A 22,809-nucleotide genomic window follows, 5' to 3' on the forward strand; every position below is an offset into this window, starting at 1 on the left:
GATGCTTCTATTATCCTCTGTAACTAGGTCTCCAAAATGTTGAAAGACTATGACTGGATTAATGCAGAGAAACACCTTTTTGGGCAACCTAATAGCGCCTATGATTTTAAAACCAACAACCCAAAAGAAGCTGGACAGAGACTTCAGAAATTGCAAGAAATGAAGGAGAAACTGGGGAGAAATGTCAACATGAGAGCTATGAATGTTCTAACAGAAGCTGAAGAGCGGGTAAACCCTTTTCCTTTGGCCACCTGAGTAGCATTGATGGCTCTCTGTGACCCTTGCAGCAAATATTAGCAAATTTTCTGCTTGATGCCTTTGATACTGGATTTTTTTCTGTTTTCCCTTTCTCTCTTTTCAGTTATTACATTGTTTTGCATTATCAGTTATTTATATATTCTTTTGTACCTTGAATAACTTTTCTATTGGCTTTGCCATAAACATATTGTACCCTTTTCTTATTCTCTGTGTACATAAAAACAAGTTTGTTCTGGTTACCTCCTCATATTTCTATCCTTTCTTTCACTTGCCTTGAAAGGGCTTTGAAAAATAAGGTGTACTCAGCTATCTGCCTCCTTACCATTCATTCCATAGCTATTGTCTCCCTTTTGACTCAAGGGTGTCCTGGAACCATTACATAATAATGACTAATATTGTTATATGCATAGCCACTCATTAATTAACTTGTAAATCCAGCTGCATCTTCTGTTTTAATGCTCACTTACTTGATAATGTTATCCATCTCCCCAACCCTGACAAAACTTTTAAAATCTGCCATGTTACTAGAAAAATCTACAGGGGAAAGCAATCCATATTCTTGACAGCTCCATAGGAAATAGCAGTCTGAGTAGTTTTATATTATGCCATATACCTTCTTTAAATTTGCAAAATTCTGTTTGAATTTGTATCATAGAATTATGAGAGCTCTTTAAAAGTGGTAATACTTATGAGCTCAATTACTTTTAAGAAATTTTTCTATAATGGGTCTTTTTTGTAATTGTTATTGACATTAGTATCTACAAAGAATCTATATTATGTTAGATGCCAAATAGGCTAATAATGTTCATGTTGTGATCTATCTATAAAATGTTCCAGCTGGATTTTATTTCTCCATTAAAGCTTTGCAATATATGCCATATATGTGGAAGAAAATCTGGTCTGAATTTGAGCTGCATATGATCATGAAATTTATTCACTTCTTTGTTTTTATTAGATATGATAACTGGGTCTAATATTTCTTTAAAAGAATTTGCCAGCTCCCATTTCCTTACCAGAGGGGGGAAGGCTCTGTTGTTGATAAGCAAGGTGGCCTTTTGTTTTGTTGTATTTTGTGTCTGTCCACATGAGAAACTACATGGAATTATGCAAGGAATAAGAGAAAATTATAGAGAGGAAGTCTTAGGAGCTTGGTCATAAAGCAGAGAGACAGCAAGGGGACATGAGCAGGATTGGCTGGAATTTTTAAAGAATTTGAAACCTCCTTTGAGGCTTTGAGGAGAAATGAATTGAGGATTTTTAGAAAGTTCTGCTGCTACTCATGGTGTAATTATCCCTTTGCAGCCTCCCTCAATTTTTTTTATCAGTGAGTTTCTACATTAACCAGGAAAGACCACTCTGAAGATATGATACTTGAGGCACCAATTATGTCAGATACAGAGAAAGCATTCTAGGAAGAGAGAAGAATGCAGAGGCTGTAAGGCTATAATGAGCTTATTATGTTCAAGGAACTGAAAAAAGACCATACAGCTGGAGACTGGGGAGAAGTGGGATACCAAAAAATCAGAGAGAAGTAAGGGCCAAATTATGTAGGGCTTGTATATAATGGTGAGGAATTGAAATTTTGTGTCACTGCTGAGACTGACTTTAAGAAGAAAGCATGCCAGGGCTACTTTTGAGTTTACATAAGACATTTTCTTTTTTGCCTTGGCTGCTAGAAAGCTCTGGTGGGGGTATTAGTGGAATCAGAATACGTCAGGAGCTCATCCTATAAATTCTCAATAATAGCAACTTAACTTTGCATATAGGTGATATATTTACTTTCTTCATGATTTGGTTTACATCATGACTCTTAATGCAGTATACCTTTCTGGTAAACAGGAGTATGTATATTATATATAAAAATTAAACCTCTATTCCTGACTGAATTCTAGAATATAAGGAAAATTTTATATTTTTCTAATTAAGTATGATTTTTTTTTAATCTTACTAGTATAATGACCTGATGAAGAAGAAAAGAATTGTAGAAAATGACAAATCCAAAATCCTTGCAACTATAGAAGACCTTGACCAGAAGAAAAACCAAGCCCTAAATATTGCTTGGCAAAAGGTATTTGAACCAAAAATATTGCCATTTATTCTCTATGAGGCAAGTATGAAGAATATTGTCAATAGGTTTATACGCTAAGATGAATTTGAAATGATTTGTGTTTGAATGAGACACACATTCACACCTTAATTAAAACCTCCTTGACTTTTAAATGCATTTGTCCTTTTAGACTTACCTACTACTGATTTGCAAAGGTAATAAGTTTGTGTTCCTTCATCATACTCTTAGTCTACTTCTCTGGGTCCTAACTTATATTAAATTTCTAACTTTCTAACTTTCTAGATTTATTTTTCATTCTTACCTTCAAAATACTATTTATCTGAAACCTTAGATTCTGTCCAATATCTGCCATACCCCACTCACCTTCTGCTTGAAGCTAGAAGCATTCTCAGATTTGCATTGGGAAGCTCTGATCACTGGAAAGCACCTCCCAAGGACTCCTTTGGTTGGTTCTAACTTCCTTGGTTTCTCTTGCCTAGACTCAGAGAGGTCAAATATTCCTTCTCAGAGCATTTCTCTATCTAAAGATTGGCATATTCCCTACCACTTATTTATTCATGAGTGACATAGAGAGAGAGGCAGAGACATAGGCAGAGGGAGAAGCGATTTCTCCCTGGGGAACTTGATGTGGGATTCAGTCCTTAGGACCTTGGGATCCCATCTGAGCCGAAGGCAGACGCTCAACCACTGAGCCACCCAGGCATTCCTCACTTAGAAGTTATTAATTGCATTTCAAAATTCATAGTTATGCATTTTGTAGGTTTTTAGTGAAGCATTTTGTACTTTTAATGAACAATTCCATAACTGATAGTTAACCATCCATATTTTATAGATGAAGAAATAAAAGCTTAGAAAGGTGAAATAGCCTAAGATCATATAGCCAAAGATGGAAAAGTAATAGGAAGGATTTACCAGTATTCTCTTCCTAAGTTAGAACCAAAGTTAAGATTGCCTTTCAGTTGCTAATTGCTGTTGCCCTTAAAAAATTGGGCAGTAAGCAAGGAAGTCTAGAATTCTCTTTCACTGGACTGTCATTCAGCAAAATCCCAAGTACTTTTTTGTCTTGTATCATAACAACTTTAGCAGATTTCAAGGTTCTTTACTATTATCTCTCTTCCTAGGCTGCATGTAATTTGTCTGCTTTAGGATAAATTCCATAGCCTCTTATGTGGAAGTTTTCCTGTATCATCCTAGCAAAAGATTCTCAGTCAAAAGACTTCAAACATAGTTACTGTGCTGTTTGGTACTTTAGCAAGCCTATGCCTCTGGGATTTAATTGGGTACTTTGCCTCCAAATAATTCTGTAACTATTTGGAATTCTGAAAACTTCATTTTCAGTAATGGCAGCACAATTATCCCGTTTAGTCACCTTGTTCTTACTCTATGACTTATTTTCAGTGTTCCATCTCCCTATGGAGTTTGCTTTTTTAAAAGGCGTGCAAAAAGTGGGTCCCATTATCTTTGTATAAGTGTGGATTTAACACTGGATTAGAGAACTTTTCTCCATGGTTCCTGCATTTAATGCAAGTACAAATTTCTTCTTTAAATTGATGTTCCCCCAATTTCTAAGTTTCTCTCAAAGCAGGTAGATTTATTCAGTGCTTATTATGTTAGATACAATTCTCATATTAATGTTCTCATTTAATCCTCAAAATAACCTATTGAGGTAAGTAGTGTTATTATCAGCATTGTATACTTCTGGGTTCCAGCACATTCAATTCAGAAAGCCAGAGTATTTTCAGCATTGGTTCTGTTATTTTTCTGTTTCCTTCTTACCTGTGTTGGATTTTCAAATTCAGTCCCATTTCACCTTTATATATGTCCATGAAGGTAATGCATTTCCTATCTTGAATAGGACTATCTTCTTCTTTACCCACTAACTGTTAAGTTTCTCTTTTACTCTTTGGAGGAGTTTCCACATGGAATCCATGGTCATGTTCAGAGTTTAGTAGCAGTCTACTGTTTTAATCCTGTTTAGTGTCTCACTCCTACCTGGACAAAAAATTAAAGAACGGAAAAAGAACCAAAGTTGTTTATAAATACTTTGCTATCTTCATCATTCCCAAAAAAGAGAGTGGCCCTCTCCATTGTGATGAACCTCACCTAGCTCCAGAAATCTATCCCAGATAAAACTAAAATCTATTAAATCTGTGTAGGGTATTACTCAGTATGTATGCAGTTACTCTTAAAACTGTATTCCTTGGTATCTAGATCTCTTGTTTATTTGCGCTTGAATTTGGAGATTTCTTCAAGGAACATGACTGTCAGATCCTCATGGGTTTGTGCCTGTGTGTGTATACGCTTTCAAATTTACTGAATGCTCTAAGATTATTAGTTGTGTATTTTTTTGAAGACCAATGACCAAATTCTCAAATCATTGATCCAAACGTGTATGTACAAAAATTACCCAATTAAAATTAGAATACTGACCCTAAATCTCTAGGTAATCTGTGGCTTGATGGGGATAAGCCAAACAGCTTCTTTAGCCTTTCCTGTTGGGGTCTAATCCTGTTCCTGTTTTTTGACAACTTCTTTGGCTGAAAAGAAGCCTACAGACAAGGACAATCCAATGTCAGATCTGGTTGTTTGATTTCATGCCTTTTTTTTTTTTCTTAGACTTCATTGTGATCTTAGGCTTTTTAAGGTTAGCTGATCACCACTGGCCCATCAAAGCAGTCAAAAGAAAACAAGTTTTATAAGAGAACATTTTATACCCAAGAGTTTTTTGTTTCTGCCACTTGCAACTGCAACTTCTGTCTCCTATATTATATAGTTGAAGGAAGATTCTGGAATCTGAAGATTCCTATAATATAGCTTACAAGAGTATCAAAATTTCAGAGTACAGTTAGAAGTATAGCCTCTAGTTCCCCTTAGAAGTTAGAGCAGAGCTCAGTAAACTTTTTCTGTAAAGGGACAGGTAAGTATTTTTGATGTTTCAAGCCATATAGTTGCAATTACTAGGCTATTGTTTTAGTTTTAACAGCCATAGACAATACATAAACAAATGAGCATGGCCAGATTTATCACATGGACCATAATTTGTGAATATCTGAGTTAGTAAGAGACAACAAAATGTATCTACTAGATTGAATATACACATACCAATATTTGACTATTCTTGGAAAGCCTTTTATAATATTTTAATATCTTTTTTTTTTTTTTTTTTTTTTATCTTTTTGTTTTTTAAATCCAGGTGAACAAGGACTTTGGGTCTATTTTTTCTACTCTCTTGCCTGGTGCTAATGCTATGCTTGCACCACCAGAGGGCCAAACTGTATTGGATGGTCTGGAATTCAAGGTTGCTTTAGGAAATACTTGGAAAGAAAACCTAACAGAACTTAGTGGTGGTCAGAGGTGAGTAATCCCTTTTCAGTATTATAATTTCTCATTCCTCTTATTTTATTATAATCCATAATCTAAGCAAAACAAAATTGAAAATTGGTGGGTAATCTTTATATGTAGAATTTAAGGAGCTTAGTATATAAGATTGAAGATTTTTATTTTTTGGAACATTTGATTAAAATAGTAGGCAACAGGGGCATGTGGGTAGCTCAATTGAGCATCCCACTCTTTTTTTTTTTTTTTTTGAGCGTCCCACTCTTGATTTGGGCTTAGGTCATAATCTTGGGGTCGTGGGATTGAACTTCACATTGGACTCCATGCTCAGCAGGGAGTCTACTTGGGATTCTCTCTCCACTTGCATGTGTTCTCTCTCTCAAATGACTAAATAAACCTTTAAAGTAGTAGGCAACAAAGGAGAAATAAGGATAAGCAACTAGAAAACTAGATGAGATATATGAAAAGTAATTATTTTTAGACTTTGGGAAATGAATAGCCCAAGAGTATGATACCTATGAGCAATAAAATAAAAGTTCTCAGCTCAGTGTTTACTCCAGCTTTCTCCATTGGAGAAGTTTCTGGATTATAGGTGTAGGGAGGGGAATCCACACAAAGCCTAGTGGACTCACTAAATTAAAGAAAATTAAAATTTGGGAGGCCCCAGAAAGCAACATCTTTGCATTCAGTCTATACTGCCCCCAAAGTGAAGGCTACCTTACACACACAGCAGAGTTCATTGCAAATCTTTAAGAGAGCAAGTTGATCCTCCTGTAACGTAGTTGTTTCTCAGAACAAAGCCCGGTGCTTTATTTTTTTTTTTTTTTTAGTCCAGTGCTTTTAAAGAAAGATACCACAATTTAGATTCTAACATAACACAATGTCTGGCATCTGATTAAAAAATACTGGACAGAAATCAAGAAAATGTGACTCATTGCCTAGAAAAAAAGTATTCCAATGGAAACAGACCCAGAAATGACAGGTGAATAAAAATGGAAGACAAGGAAGTTATAGAATTATGTTAGTTATTTCCAAAAATTACAAGGAAAAAGGAATCTAGTGGAATTTCTAGAGAGAATAAATATGCCTAAAAAAAAAATTCACCGCATGACATTAACAAGTTAGACAATGTAAAAAAAAAATTAATGAATTTGAAATTACAGCAAATAGAAACTATTAAAACTAAACTGAGAAAAAACTATAAAACTGAGCTTCAGTGACCTATGGGAAAATATCAAGCCATCTAACATACATGTACTTGGAATTTCAAAAAGGAAAAGGCAAGATAGAAAAATATTTGAAATAATGGCTCCAAATTTTCCCTTTGATGAGTTCTGTAAACCCACAGTCTTCGTTTCTGTGACCCTAAGTAAGATAAACATATCCCCCTCCTTCACACACATATGCTAACATAGCAAAGCCATGTTATATGAAATTGTGATTTTATATGCCAGTGATTTTAGAAAAAAAATTTAAAAGCAGCCAAAAGTAGAAAGACATATTATGTGCCAAGGAACAAAGATAAAAAGGACTTCAGGCTTACTGTCAAAAACAGTGCAAGCCAGAAGTCTGCAACAACATCTAGAAAGTGATAAAAGAAAAACATGTCAACCAAGAATTCTATGTCTATTCGAAATACTCTTTAAATTGAAGTCAATATAAATATTTTTTTCAGAAAAGCAAAAGCTGAAGGAGTCTGATCCCAGCAGAACTTTAAAAGTTAAAGGAAGTTTTCAGGCAAAAGGAAAATGATACCAGATGGAAATTTGGATCTACATAAAGGAATGAATAGTGTTGGAAATGGCATGTTCTAGGCTTCAGGGACCTCTTTCCCGGTCTTAACACGGTGATTCAATCGGCACACTTAGGAGGTCATGTGGCCTAAATCCTTACCTGCTGTAGAGAACCAAATAATTAAAACCTACTGAGAGAAAATTGTGAATATTCACATAATTAAAGATGGTTATTAATTTTGCATTTTTCCCCTGCAGGATATATAGTCCTAGTAGTTAAATTTTTCTCATGTGCCCTATGATGCCATCATGGAACTCTTATGTATGTAGAAAACACCAAGACCTGTTAATTTTCCTTATGAAATCCTTTGTCATTTTTATGATATAATAGTGATCCCCTGATTATAATTCATTATGATAAAATTCCTAAATATTTTAACAGTATAAGACACCTTTCAGTGACTTTTAAAATTGAATTCCATGGTTCATATCCCAATATCTAACTTTTTTTTTTGCCAAAGCCTTAGAAAATGTTTTGAAGATAACCTAAAATGAATGCTTATTTTCTTATTGGGACCTGAAAATTATTTCCATAATTAAGATGATACAAAATTATTTCTAGATATATACCATTATTTTAGCTGTATATCCAGCACAGTATAACTCTTGGTGAAAGATTTTTTTTCCTGAAAGGTTAAGTTGAAAGAAAGTTCAGTGCTGTAAACATTTGGCACAGAGAGAGCCAATGAAAAATAATTTTAGGTTGCTTGAATAACCTCCACTCCCCTTTTAGAGGTAAATATCAGTTTCAGTATTGTTTATTGCACTGTTTTTTACATGCCCTTGCTAGAAAGTTTGGTTTCTCTATTTAAAAAAAAAAAAAAAAAAAAAAAGCTTTTTTAAATAAAATTTTTAAGAAAAAAATGTAAGAATTATTATATGATTCTTCATACCAAATTAGAACAAAACCAGATATAGTTACAGGGGATGGCTAGCTAAAAGAGAACTGAAAAGGAGCTCTAAAATCTGGGGTGCCTAACTCAGCTTTTAGATAAGGTGTATTAGGGTTCTCCAGAGAAACAGAACCAGTGGGCGGGGGGTGTATGTTTGTGTATGTATATGAAAAGATCATTTTTTAATACAGAACTGGCTCATCTTACTGTGTGGGCTGAGAAGTTCCACAGTTTGTCTGCAGGTTGGAAATTCAGGGGGACCAGTGGTGTAATTCAATGTGAGCCTGAAGGCCTGAGCACCAGGAGCATGGAGACCAAATATCCATGTCCCAGCTCAAGTAACAAGGCAGGAAAGAACAAATTCTTTCCTCTACCTTTCTTACTGTTAAGGCCTTCAGCAAGTTGTAGGATATCGGATATCTACCCACGTTGGAGAGTGCAAAGTGCTTTACTGAGTCTTCCAATTCAAATCCAAATTTCACCCAGAAATGCCCTCAGAGACAAACCCAGAAATAAAGTGTAGCCAAATATTTGAATACTCCATGATCCAGTTAAGTTGACACACAAAATTAACCACATAATAATTGTTTGAACTTCTGACATTGGGAAGTAACGGGTCATAGTCAATACAGCTTACTCTTAAATGGTACCAGTACAAAAAGTGGGTATTTGTGTGCATCTGTGTATACTCATAAGTGCATGCATAGTAAAAGTTTGAAAGAGGGCACCTAAACCTGTTATACTATCACCAAGACAGTAGCTATTGTCTTTACAGGTAAGTATATAGCCCTCAGTCGCCTTCTACCTAAATAGCAATTGGGGAAGGAAAGAAAGAACCTAACATGATCTTTCCTTAAGGATAAATACCAATTATCCTGATTATTTGATTGGAAAGAAGAATATAAACCTGGTCTGTTAAAATAAAACTCATTTAAGAGAAAATAGGAGAATCTAAATTAAAAGAAACATTTTAATACAATAAAAGTGTTGAAGTTTGAAATTTATTTCTATGGTGATTTTCAGCTAAATCTGCATTACCCATAATAAGAGTATAGCAGATTTGCTTTAGTGTTTTGGTAAAAGAGTGGTAAAATCAAGTTTTGGTGACTTCTCTTCTGATCTTTTCATAGGTCGTTAGTAGCTTTGTCATTAATATTGTCCATGCTCCTCTTCAAACCTGCTCCAATTTATATCCTGGATGAGGTAGATGCAGCTTTGGACCTTTCTCACACCCAGAATATTGGACAGATGCTGCGTACTCATTTCACACATTCTCAGGTAAGAACCAGAAAAAATGTCTCCATGATAGTTTTAAGTATAGTATTTGTTTTCTAAAACTATTCTTTAGTAATGGCCAATACTAAGATATTTAGGATTGAAGAATATTAAAGTATTATGTATCTCTTTAAATATACAGTGAATATTTAGACAAACTTACATTCAAATGGATAGAGAAGGGGAAAAAAAGGGTTGGTTTCCTATTAAAGAAAGATCCAGACATTACCATTGTTGGTTGTACGATGAGGGAGAATCGAAGTTTTTCATAATTTGGAATTAATTTATGGTTGACGTTATTATTTTCTCTAGCTAGCTGCCAGAGGATACACAATCTAAGTAAGAAATCAGAAAATCATAGGGTACTTGATGGGGGGTACTCATCATTTTTCCTGGGTAGGAAATAAAAGCCCAAAGCCCTTTAAGAACAGTTTGTTTTTATTGAACTGTTGCTGTAGGAACTGGGGCTTCCAAATGTGGTTGTGTAGATCATGCAAAATCCAACGCTGGGAGCTTCACTTTTCATAGTTCTCACAGACTGTGTTTATTAGCAGGTAACAGTGAGGTGGTACCTTTTCTTAATTATGTAAATGTTCCACTTGAGCTAGTGGTAGCACTTTCAGGAACTTGTAGCCTTCTCTGATATTTTTAAAATATCACAGGGAAAGCTATTTCACCAGGGCATTTAGCACTTGTAGCAACAAAACAGTGATGCCAGCTGCAGAGGACAGCAACAAGCAGTCAACGGGCAGGAAATAGTAAACTTGGTTAATGAAGCACTCAAGGTAAAAGAGACTCCTAAAACCCAAATATAGAAAGCTAGAATCCATATAGGTGCCTAATAATAGAACTGTTACTTGGATTTGAGCATGTGCATTTGCTTTGAACCAAACTTTGAAAGAAATAATCAGAATACCTCTAGACAGTTCTTAACCCCAGAATAAACATAGTGCATTTCTTCAGATTACAAAAAATAGCGTTTATGTTTTTTTTTTTTCCCTTAAGTTCATTGTCGTGTCACTAAAGGAGGGTATGTTCAACAATGCAAATGTCCTTTTCAAAACCAAGTTTGTGGATGGTGTTTCTACAGTAGCCAGATTTACTCAGTGTCAAAATGGAAAGATTCCGAAAGAAACCACATCCAAGGCAAAAGGACCCAAATGACCACATCTGGAAGTTAAAAGTACAGATTTACTCCTTCACCTTGACCAGTTTTTTTAAACATAAAGAACTTGGGCTTATTTATGTAAAAATGTAATGTTTTGTTACTTAACCCGTATTTTCTCTTCCTTTATATAATCACTTCTAAATGAATATAGATTCCCCTTTTCTTAATTAATGTAACTGTGGTCCAATTACTGTGATTGTGATTTTATGCACGTCCTCAAATGCTTTTTCTTACACAATTCTTTTATATATGTTGGGGAGCCTGAGGTACCTGGTTGGTGGTAGATTCTGTTTGCAAAAATACAAAGAAACAGATGAAATTAAATTATAGGATAAATATAGCTGATAGTCAGCTTTTAATTAGTTTAATTCCTAAGGTGATATTAGTGTGTTTTCTGTTAAGAAAGTCATTTAGGTAAGGAAGACTTAGAAAGTGAGCATCTGGACCAACAAAGGAACACAAAGGAAGCTGTTAGGCATTCCCTGAGCTATTTGTGGTTAGTTCTATGAAGATACAGTGCCAGAGCCCTGATTTAGACTCAGTCATGTTTGGATATCATGTTTCTTTATGCTTTGTAATTGGTCTGTGCAATCTGAAGGTTTTAAAAAGTATTTATAGATTTTTAATAGCCTAGGAGAAGGTGTGGTGCATGCTGCTGTCCACATTTATCTGAAGTCTCTTCATGTTTTCAGAGACTTTTGTCAGCCTTTTCATAATCCAGTCAGTAACAATCTATTAGTGAATGAGAATGTGAGAGTGAACAGACTAAACCACATTTTTCTTTGAATCAGATACATAACTAGATCCATCTATTTTACCAAAAGAACTCAAAAGAAGCACTGCCAACTGCTAAAAGATTACTGTGTATAATTCCTATTATTTCTAAGTGTATCACCAGAATAGTGTCTCCAAATTTTGAATCTTAAAAGCCCTCACATGACCTAACCTGTTTGATCTTGAGTATGTTTTTTGGGCCCCACATCCCTTCTTTATCCTTAAGACTTAGTTCCTTTATATTATCCTTTCCCTAATATATGCTTATAGTTTTTGGCTTTAAGATTTCTTATCCTTCATTCTGATACATATCTGAGGATGTCAGATAACATCCAGATTAACTGATAAAATGGGGCATATCAGAAAGGATTGAATCTGGAATTAGTTCATGCCTGCTGTGGGAGGAGAGGGAGACAAAGCTGTAAATGTTGAATTACAGGAAGTATAATATCACATATATAAGAGGCAGGCATGCGTTTTTTTATTTCATTTCAAATGTATTGCAGATTGTTTGCCAGGACAGCTCAGTCAGTTCACACTTGTCATCAAGTCGTATACCTATTGACCACAACCTAGTCAGCACTGGCTGTAATTTTTACTTCTGATTTGCTAGTTGTAAATGGCACTTTATTGCTGTTTTAACTAGCACTTTATAAATAACTTGTGAGCTTGAGTATTTTACCAGATGAACTTTCTTTACTACAAATTATCTACTTGTTCCCCTAATTTGTCATATAATCTCACTCTTTAATGAGAATGCTCAAACATATTAAATTTTTGTGAGTCATGTTGTTCGTATTCTTTGGAAGAAATGAAGGGGAAATGGGCACATTTATTTCATACATGTGCAGTAATAGGAGTAACATTTATTACTAAGCTCTTTTATACATCAGATGCTATTCTCATTTGCACATGTTTTCACATTTGAGGTAAGTACTTTTGATCAGCATCATATATTTGAAGAAATTGAATTGAGCAGAAAAGTTAAGGAACTTGTCTTTAGTGACCATACAGTTAATAGAGAGGCAGAGCCAGGATACCAATCTTGGCAGTTGGTCTCCAGAATCTATGATACATTACCCTTCTGACAGTTTGAACATTTGTATTTATTGTACATAATAAATTTAAGACATACCTGGATGAGCAGTATGCACAATGTGAGAAAATTATTTTTAGGAAGAATGTCAAACACTTGCAAAGGATTCTTCCCCTTTTTGCGGGGGCATTTCAGGTACACTAAGAAGGCAAAAGCAAAACCTTGAGAAACCTCTTCCAATATGATAAAGTAATCAAATAGGCCGACTACTCCCACAATCATGTCATCTGCAAATCAGGGCAGGTTTTCTTCCCTTTGGATCTGTGTTTTATTTCCTTTTTTTTTTTTTTTTTTTTTTTTTAAACTACACTGGCTTGAAATTCTAGCATTGTGTTATATAAGATTACTAATGAGAGCTGGCATATTTGCCTTTTCCCCAGAATTCCGAGGAAAGCATTCAGTCTTTCACCAGCTAGGTATTGTGTTAGCTATAGGCTTTTAGTATATATTATTTATCAAAGTAAAGAAGTTTCCTTCCATTCCTACTTTGATCAGTTTTATCATGTATGGGTTATTGAATTTTGTTCATTGCTTTGTCTGCATTGATTGATATGATCATGTAACTTCCTTAAACTGTTAATATTATGAATTACATTGCTTAATTTTTTAATATTAAACCAGCCTGGTATTCCTAGATTAAACCCCATTTGGTCATGTCTATAATTCTTTTTATGTACAGACATGCTTCGTTTTATTATGCTTCATGGATAACTACCTGTTATTTTTCCTTTAAACAAATTGAAGGTTTGTGGCAACGTTGCAGCAAGCAAGTCTTCCAGCACCATTTTTTTCCAACAGCATTTGTTCTGAGTCTGTCACAGTATGGTAATTTTCACAATAGGTTCAAACTTTTTCATTATTGTTATGGTGATCTGTGATGAGCTCACTGAAAGCTCAGATAGATGATGGTTAGCATTTTTTAGCAATAAGGTATTTTTTAAAGTATATACTTTCTTTTAGACATAATGCAGTCACATACATAATAGACTACAGTATAAATAAAACTTTTATATGCACTGGAAAACCCAAAATTTTGCTTTATGATACCTGCATACCAGAAATATCTCCAGGGTATGCCTATTACAAGATTCTGTTTGCTAATAGTTTGGTCATGGATTTTGGTTTTTGGTTTTTTTCTACTGGCTTTGTTTGGTTTTAAGGTAATACTAGCTTTATAAAAATGGGAAATGTTCCTTCTATTTTTTGTAGAATTATATAGAATGTATTAGTCCTTTTTTGAATACTAGAATTCTCCTGTGAAACTGTCTGGCCCTGGAGATTAGGAGGGTAGGATGGGGAGAATGTAAAGTACACACAATTTCTTCAATAGTTATGGGACTATTTAAATTATCTGTTTTATAATGGGTGACTTGTGATAGTTTTTTTTTTTTTTTTTGTGGAATTGTTCTAGTTCATCTAAATTGTCAAATTTGTCATTTGTGTGTAGAGTTCATTATATTACCTCATTATCTTTTTAATGTCTTCAAGCTCGAAAGTGTATCACTTGTTTTCATTCCTGATATAGGTAATTTGTGTGTTTTTTTCCTCTTTTGTCAAACTTACTGAAGTTTGTCGATTTTATTTTTTCAGAGTACCATTTTTTTGTCTCATTGACTTTGTCTTTCAGTTTTGATTTCTGTTCTTCTTTTTTTTCCTGCTTACTTTAGGCTTACCTTGCTCTTTTCTAGTTGTATGGTAGAAGTTTAGATTACTGATTTGAGACCTTTTCTTCCAGCAAGCAATTAATACTACCATTGTCCTCTTATCAAAATTTGTGAGATGAAGCTAAAAGATTAGTTATGTTGCGTTTTCATCTTTAAGTTCAAAATATATTCTAATTTGCCTAGACATTTCTCACTGTTGGATTCTTTTGGAATGTATTTTAATACTACCATTGTCCTCTTATCAAAATTTGTGAGATGAGGCTAAAAGATTAGTTATGTTGTGTTTTCATCTTTAAGTTCAAAATATATTCTAATTTTTCTAATTTGCCTGGACATTTCTCACTGTTGGATTCTTTTGGAATGTATTTCTTAATTTCCAGATAGCTGAGGATTTTCCAAATTTTAATTTATTATGTTAAGATCAGGAATCCTTTTTTAAATTATTAAATGATAGAGTTAGAAAACAAAAAGAGGTACATATTTAATCTATATTTTAGATAAATAAGAACAAAGTAAACCCAAATTAAACAGAAAGGTAGAAGTCAGCATATACAGGACCAAAAAACAGTGGAGAAAAAAAATAGTGAAACTAGTATCTAGTTCTCAAAAGAACAACAAAATCAGTCTATCTCTAATTAAACCAATCAGGTAAACTGGAGAAATTACAAGTCACTAATATCAGGAAGGAAAGAAGAGTTGCTACTGTGGCTCTTACCTAAATTAAAAGACTGCAAAAATATGATTTTTATGCCTATAAATGCAGCAACTTAGACAAAATGGAAATTTGAAAAATAAAACTCAACCAAAACTTACCAGAGTAGACAAAACCAGAATAGCCTCACATCTATTAATGCAATTCAAATAATTAACTATCCTCCACAAGGAACACTTTCCTCCCATTTGGTTTCACGTATAAATTTTACCATTCAAGGAAGAAATAACCCCAGTCCTACAGTCTTTTAGAAAATAGTGGGAGAGGGGAACACTTCCAACTTGTTTTATGAGACCAGGGTTCTAATACTAAAACTTGACCAAACATTATAAAACAAAATTAGAAGATGGAGCAAAAACACAGAAAGTATTAGCAAACTAAATCTAATAACATCTGTAAAAGATAAACTGTTTTCATGGTTTTTTTTTTTTTCCCAACAGATGTTACTGACAGCAAGATATTTATACAGAAAAACATTCCCCCTTTCACAACATACACAAAAAATAACTAAGGATAAGTCATATGCCAAAAAGCAATAGTTATAACACATCTAGAAGAAAACAAAATCTCTGTGACCTTATAGGGAAAGATTTCCTAGAACACACACACACACACACACACACACACACACACATACACACACATACATACATACATACATAAATAAACGAACATTAAAATTTTAAAAATATCTTCAAAAGACTCTTAAGAAAATGAAAAGACAAAGCACAGAAGTTATTTGCAATGTACAGAACTGATAGAATTATGTGCAGACTGAAAAGAATTTGCAACTCCCATGCTAATATTTGCATGAAGGGTGGGTAAAACTGCTGTCACCGTAGCATAAACCAAGGCAGAGCAGCATAGTGTATTAGCAATACTGATTGAATTTTTTAATGACAGGCTCACTTTTAAAGAGTGTCTTGATGAAGCTGTAAAAGTTAATTTTTTATCCCATCCTCCATCTTTCATAATCTGATAAAATGAGAATTATATAAAAAGCATTTCTGCGTACCAAAACATGGTTATTTTACAGAAATGCAGTTCTTTCAGTTGGAGTCTGAAGTAACTGCTTCTTTTTTACTTGAACAGATAACTAAGACAAACTGTGGTTATAAGTCTATAGTATTTGGTAGACATTTCCTAAAAATGAACAAAGTGAGCCTGTCCTATTAACCTGACATTTGTTGCAAATAATAAAACTGTAACTTTCAAATGAAAATTAGAATTTTGACAAACTTGTATTTATTTGTCATTGTGAGCTGGACATCTTCTCAGGACATCTTCTCAATAAAGACTTTTCTGATTATACTGGTGGTAATATTAAACAATTTTTTTATATTATGAAATGTTTAATATTTTGAAGATTTGCATAACCCAATAAATGGTATTTTCCCATGACCAATGTATGATGCTACAAAATCCTGCATAGGTAAAATAGCCCTTCTAAGTACAAGAAACACTAATTTTAATGTTAGAGTACGATAATTTTATTGATAGGGTTTCAGATTCCACATGGCAACAAACTCTTAAGAATCACTTGTTGCATTGTGTTTAGTGCCAGGAAAGAATATCTACATTATCTAAAACTCCCTTTCCAACTATATATTTATTCTCAACTCTAGATATGAATTTTGAATAATTTGTCCAAAGTTACACAGCTAGAACGTGAGGAGTGGGAGACAGGAGCCAGGATTTAAACTAAGACTGTCTAGCTGAAGATCCCATACTCTAAGCCATAATAACATAACAAACTAGGAGTTAGGTATACTCTTGTGTTTGTGCCTGGAACTAACATTCCCATTCTGCCTTGCATTGACAAAATTCTCTTATTTCTTGCCATGCATGGGTAGGAACAAGAAGAGCTACATTTAAATCCATTGTAGAGAACAAAGATTGCAGTTTAATCCTAAAGCTGATGCCACTGGTCATTTTATACCAATCCAGAGAGATTCTGTGGCTACTACTATTCCTTATTTGTATGACAGATTGGTAGGCATAAACTGCCTCTTTTCTAGCCACCAGTTAAGGACCAGAGTTTTCTTTGATGGGTTGATGCTTTACATATTACCCAAGACAACTTTTCTTAGTGGTTTGTAGGATGGGCTCTGTTACTTGATGGTCATAAGCTTCTTCTAACGTTTACCTCAAAGCTCATTGCTCCTTTCTGCATATTATTCCTTGTTTACATTACTACTCTGTTTAACAGTTTGGACTTCTAAGCCCCTAACGCCTACTTTATGGAGTTCCAACCTATCCTAAGCTGCTTTTGTGAACCCCACATGCCACACAATCTACAATCATTGTCACTCGTGAACACAGCATGCTGCTTTGTTTTTGCTCATGCTTTTCATGTGGAATATTCTATACCATTCCTATCAATAGCATATCCATCTTTCAAGGTTCTATTAAAAAAATACCTCTATGGATCATTCTCTATTCCCATCCTCCTTTCATAAGGCATTTAAAAATATTGCCTATTAGTAACTGAACACGTCCTAGTTGTAGTAGATTGTAAACTGCTAAGTGCAACTCTAGAGTCCATAACCTATTAAATGACTTGGTCTCCAAGATTTCCTCAATGAAAGAGTATAAGAACTCATAAAAGTTAAGATGAAATAGCCCATGGTATTTAGCTCATGTACCACACTATGGATTAGCAAACTGACTCAAATGAGATTGTTTGACCCATATTCACTATGAAAAGTTACTATTAGGGTTTTAACATATGTAAAACATAACATATGTAATGTATTCTCACAGTAAAATTTTATAAGCATAGATTTCATGCTAGAGACTTTTCCTCCAAAGAATTAAAAGAATCTATATTATTAGCCCTTTTATGTTTTGTTACTTCCAGTTCTATTTTTTGTAGGTGTGCAAAGTTTATAAATTCTCTATTGTGTTCCAAAGTCGAAAGGTTTTTATTTCACATCCATCAGCTTTCATGAAAAATTGAAGATGACACAAAGGAAATGCTCCATGCTTATGAATCGGAAGGATTAATATGTTAAAATGTCCATACTACCCAAAGCAATCTACAGATTTGGTGCAATTCCTATCATACCAACATCATTTTTCACAGAACTAGAACAAATGATACTAAAATGTATATGGAACCACAAAATAGCCAAGGCAATCTTAAAGCATAAAGCTGGAGGTATCACAATCCCCAGTATCAAGATATACCACAGAGCTGTAGTAATCAAAATAGTGTGGGACTGTTAAAAAGCAGTCCCACAGGTCAATGGAATAGGATAAAGGGCTCAGAAATAAAACTTCTGCTTGTCTAGTCATTAATCTGCCACAAAGGAGGCAAGAATATACAAAACTTTAAATCCCTTACTAGTTTAGATCTAGAAGTTTGCATTTGTGCTAATTACTTTGGATTAAAGATTGAAGGCATATTAATTTGAAGAAGAGGAAAACAATATCTAAAAAAATGTTTGTCCTGAGATTGCTTCCAGCTTAGCCTTAGGTAGCAGGTTAAACACACCCTGATTACCTCCGCTTTGGGGAACCAAAAAGAACATGAGTTAATTTACTGCTATAAATAATTCCAATACCTTAAGCTTTATTTTCCACTGCTTCTCTCATTATTTCTATGAGGGCTAAGTGGACCAAAAATGCACTGTGCTGCTAACCTATGGCCCATGCTATTCCCTGGTTGCTGCTGAAAAATTTAGACGGCAAAATAGATTGAGTATAAAGAGAAAAGAAGACAACAAGCATACAGTGCCTGCACTTAGTTTCATCTATGACCTGATTTTAACAGCTCAGCAGAGCTGCCATTATCATTCTCACAGATGAGAAAACAGGCTCAGAGAAGTTACTTTGCTCAGTTAAGGTGCAGCCAATCAGAATGTGGTTCTCTTTCATTCCAAAGTTCATGATCTTTCAACTACACAATTGTTTCCAACACATTATTTAGTAATGTAAAAACTATTTATAGGGGAAGTCTTTTCATGGGAGATTTAAATATGTATGAGAATAAACTTTGAAATGAACTCCTTTTGCCTCCATCTCATAAAACTAAAATAACAAAAAAATACAAAATAAGTACAAACCACCACAGAAACAAAAGTTTAACTTAGCATTTAATCTAATGTGGATGAAGGGTGAAATAAACTTGTTGCTTAGATTGAGACTAGGATGCTATCTTGCAAATTCTTTTAATTTTGGCATATTAGTGTGAGGCATGACTAATTTTTCCCACTACTGCCTTCACTGTGCACCACACTAAAACCTTGTAAGTGTGCCATAATAGCATTTGGTGATCACCTACCTGGAATACACCATGTGCATATTAAGAATAACTCTTCTTCCCTCAGGCAAGGGAAACAAAAGCAAAAATAATTGAGACAACACCAAAATAAAAGGCTTTTGCGCAGCGAATGAAACCATCAGCAAAACAAAAATGCAATCTACTGAGTGGAAGAAGATATTTGCAAATGATATATCCAATAAGTGGTTAATATCCAAAATATATAAAGAACCTAGGCAATTCGACACCAAAAAACAAACCAAAAATAACAATCCTCTTAAAAAATGGGCAGAGGGAGAGCAGCCCAAGATGGCCGACTTCGAGGATCGGGTGTCGGAAGAGGAGAAGGTACACATAGCTGCTAAATTCATCACTCATGCACCCCCAGGAGAACTTAATGAAGTGTTCAATGATGTCCGGCTACTACTTAATAATGACCATCTCCTCAGGGAAGGGGCAGCACATGCATTTGCCCCGTATAACATGGATCAGTTCACGCCTGTGAAGATAGAAGGATATGAAGATCAGGTCTTAATTACAGAACACGGTGACCTGGGTAATAGCAGATTTTTAGATCCAAAAAACAAAATTTCCTTTAAGTTTGACCATTTATGGAAAGATGCAAGTGACCCCCAGCCAGAGGACGTAGACGGAGGTCTGAAGTCTTGGAGAGAATCCTGTGACAGTGCTTGAAGGGCCTATGTGAAATATCATTATTCCAACGGCTTCTGTACTGTTTATGCTAAAGCTATAGATGGGCAACAGACCATTATTGCATGTATTGAAAGCCACCAGTTTCAGCCTAAAAACTTCTGGAATGGTCGTTGGAGATCAGAGTGGAAGTTCACCATCACACCACCTACAGCCCAGGTGGTTGGAGTACTTAAGATTCAGGTTCACAAAAAAAAAAAAAAAAGATTCTGGTTCACTATTATGAAGATGGCAGTGTTCAGTTGGTTAGTCATAAAGATGTACAGGACTCAGTAACTGTTTCGAATGAAGTCCAGACTGCCAAGGAATTTATTAAAATCATAGAGCATGCAGAAAATGAGTATCAGACAGCAATTAGTGAGAACTATCAAACCATGTCAGACACCACATACAAGGCCTTGCGCTGGCAGCTTCCAGTTGCCCGCACCAAAATCGACTGGAACAAGATACTCAGCTACAAGATTGGCAAAGAAATGCAGAATGCTTAAGAGCTGAATGTAGGATTCTTCAGTACATGGAAAGAAAGGGTTCAACGTGCGGTCATATGATAAATAAGTGATTTATAAACAAGAGTGATATTTTGCTAGGGCTTTCAGAGTTAACAGGTTTTCTAGTTTTGTGGAATACTGTTGAACCGATAGCATTGTCTTGATTCTTTTGTGTTCTCTGCCTTGTAATTTTTTGTTTTCACTCTATGTACTTGTAATTTTTTTTTTTTAATTCTGCCACATTTAATGATGGAAAGAGAGACAGGCAGACAGACCTATCCTGGAGTCATTTTACTGTTTAGAAAATTTTCCTAGCCATGACGCCCTGTTAGTGATATAGACAGGTAATATGCTCAGTACATTTCTACCGCTTACCTTCAAAACACTTCTGGTACTTCAGCGGTTTTTACTGATCCACCAACAACAGCTAAAGAGGCTATGCTACAAACTAGCTGAATGGAAGACACACTCATCCTTCTCCCTCTGACTGCTTTGATCATCATTTATAACATCTCATAATTGTAGTTTTCAAAGTTTAGATTGGGCTTTTCAGGTCCTTTCGTGAGGGCAAAGGAAGTTTTCTGGAAATTCCATTATAGCCAGCTTCTCTGGGGAAGTTGTTTTTAAATCCAAAGACTTGAACCACATTCCCTGCACATGAACGTGTTTGCTTTTTTTCTCTTCCCTCATTGTCTCCTTCCCATCTAGTACCATTAGAGTTAGAGACATCTGCATTTTTAGAAGAGTTCTACCTGTTTATTATTATTTTGTATTATTCAAAAACTGCTGACCTACTAGGGATGTAGTAGAGTATAAAACTTAAAAAATGCAGATGTTGAAGGAATACTAGGTATCTTATGCTTTAATACTTTGTGGCAGGATTATACTATAAGCAGATGAGTCCAACAACTATGTAAATCACAAACAAAAAAACTAAAAATGAGCCAAAGTGAAAAGGATATGTTCCAGGCAGTATCTTTCTATTGTAACCTGTTATTTAAGGGAATACTAGTGATTCGTTCTAAATAGGTTGTAAAACTTGTTCCAAATTACTCTTCCTCAGTCCTGCCTGCCAAGAACTCAAGTGTAACTGTGATATAGAAACCTTGGCAGGTAAATGTGTGATCTTAGAATACACAGGTGACATAGATATGATATGACAACTGGTAATGGTGGATTCATTTACATTGTTTACACTTCTATGACCAGGCCTTAAGGGAAGGTCAGTTTTTAAAAAACCAAGTAGTGTCTTCCTACCTATCTCCAAATAAATGTCAAAAAAGAAGGGTGTTTGTGCTTCAGCTTTGTTTTTGCTCAGTAATACAGTCAAGCAAGTTTGTTTCCAAGTGACCTGTTGAGCTGTGTAAGCTTTTTTGTTTATTTCAAATAAAATATATTTGTATTATGTGTCATTCATACTATATCCATTCATACCACACTATCCTCTGTATCAGGTAGTCCAATAGAAATATACCTGTTTTGTTCTTAAAAAAAAATGGGCAGAGGACCTGAATAGACAGTTTTTCAAAGAAGACCTACAGATAGCCAACAGACACATAAAAAGATGCTCAACATTACTCATCATCAGAGAGATACAAACCAAAAAGAATTTTTACAAAAAAAAATTACAAACCAAAAAGAATGAGATCATCTTAACTCCTGTCAGAATGGCTAAAATCAAAAAAATAAATAAAAAGTGTCCATAAGGATGTGGAGAAAAAGGAAACCCCGTGCACTGTTGGTGGGGGAATGTAGATTGGTGAAGCCACTGTGGAAAATAGCATGAAGGTTCCTCAAAGAACTAAAAATAGAATTACTGTATGATCCAGCATCCCACTACTCGGCATTTACTCAAAGAAAACAAAAGCACTAATTCAAAAAGATAGATGGATTCAGTTACTACTATTATTATGGAATTTGTTTGATGCCTTGTGAAAAGAGGATATGAATTGAGAAGAATCTATACACATGGTGTTTTTTGAATAGAACCTTGAAGAATGGGTATGCTGTTGATAGGAATGTGATAGAGTGATGGCTCCACATTGGGAAGAGCATGAGCAAAAGAGGAAGCAAAAGGTGACACCATTCCAGAGTCAGATGCCGTAGCTGTTGGTGGGAATGTAAATTGGTGCAGGAACGAAGGAAAACATAGTTTGGAGGTCCCTCAAAAAAAAAAAAAAAAAATTAAAAGAACTGCCATATAATCATACTTGTGGGTATTGTCTGAAGAAAACAAAAACAAAATTGAAAAGATACCTACACCCCCATGCTCACTGCAGGTTTATTTATAATATCCAAAATATGAAAAG

General features: G+C 34.7%; 2 protein-coding genes across 4 annotated transcripts in view; both read left to right on the forward strand.

Annotated features, from left to right (window-relative positions):
- SMC2 (structural maintenance of chromosomes 2) overlaps positions 1-16,348 on the forward strand; it is a 63,422-nt gene extending 47,074 nt beyond the window's left edge. For all 3 annotated transcript variants that reach the window (XM_038552987.1, XM_038552989.1, XM_038552990.1), the window contains exons 21-25: positions 28-228; positions 2,210-2,326; positions 5,520-5,680; positions 9,479-9,626; positions 10,629-16,348. In XM_038552987.1, coding sequence (XP_038408915.1) covers positions 28-228; positions 2,210-2,326; positions 5,520-5,680; positions 9,479-9,626; positions 10,629-10,787 — 786 coding nt within the window. In that variant the 3' untranslated portion in view covers positions 10,788-16,348. The remainder of the gene's footprint in view (positions 1-27; positions 229-2,209; positions 2,327-5,519; positions 5,681-9,478; positions 9,627-10,628) is intronic.
- A 3,230-nt stretch (positions 16,349-19,578) lies between these two features.
- On the forward strand, positions 19,579-21,912 carry LOC612266 (F-actin-capping protein subunit alpha-1-like). Its single transcript, XM_038551638.1, is given in 2 exon segments — positions 19,579-20,195; positions 20,198-21,912. Coding segments are annotated over 2 exon segments (888 nt in total). The 5' UTR covers positions 19,579-19,610; the 3' UTR covers positions 20,501-21,912.
- Positions 21,913-22,809: the final 897 nt, after the last annotated feature.

Source organism: Canis lupus, chromosome 11 (assembly GCF_011100685.1).
Source record: "Canis lupus familiaris isolate Mischka breed German Shepherd chromosome 11, alternate assembly UU_Cfam_GSD_1.0, whole genome shotgun sequence".
Taxonomy (NCBI): domain Eukaryota; kingdom Metazoa; phylum Chordata; class Mammalia; order Carnivora; family Canidae; genus Canis; species Canis lupus.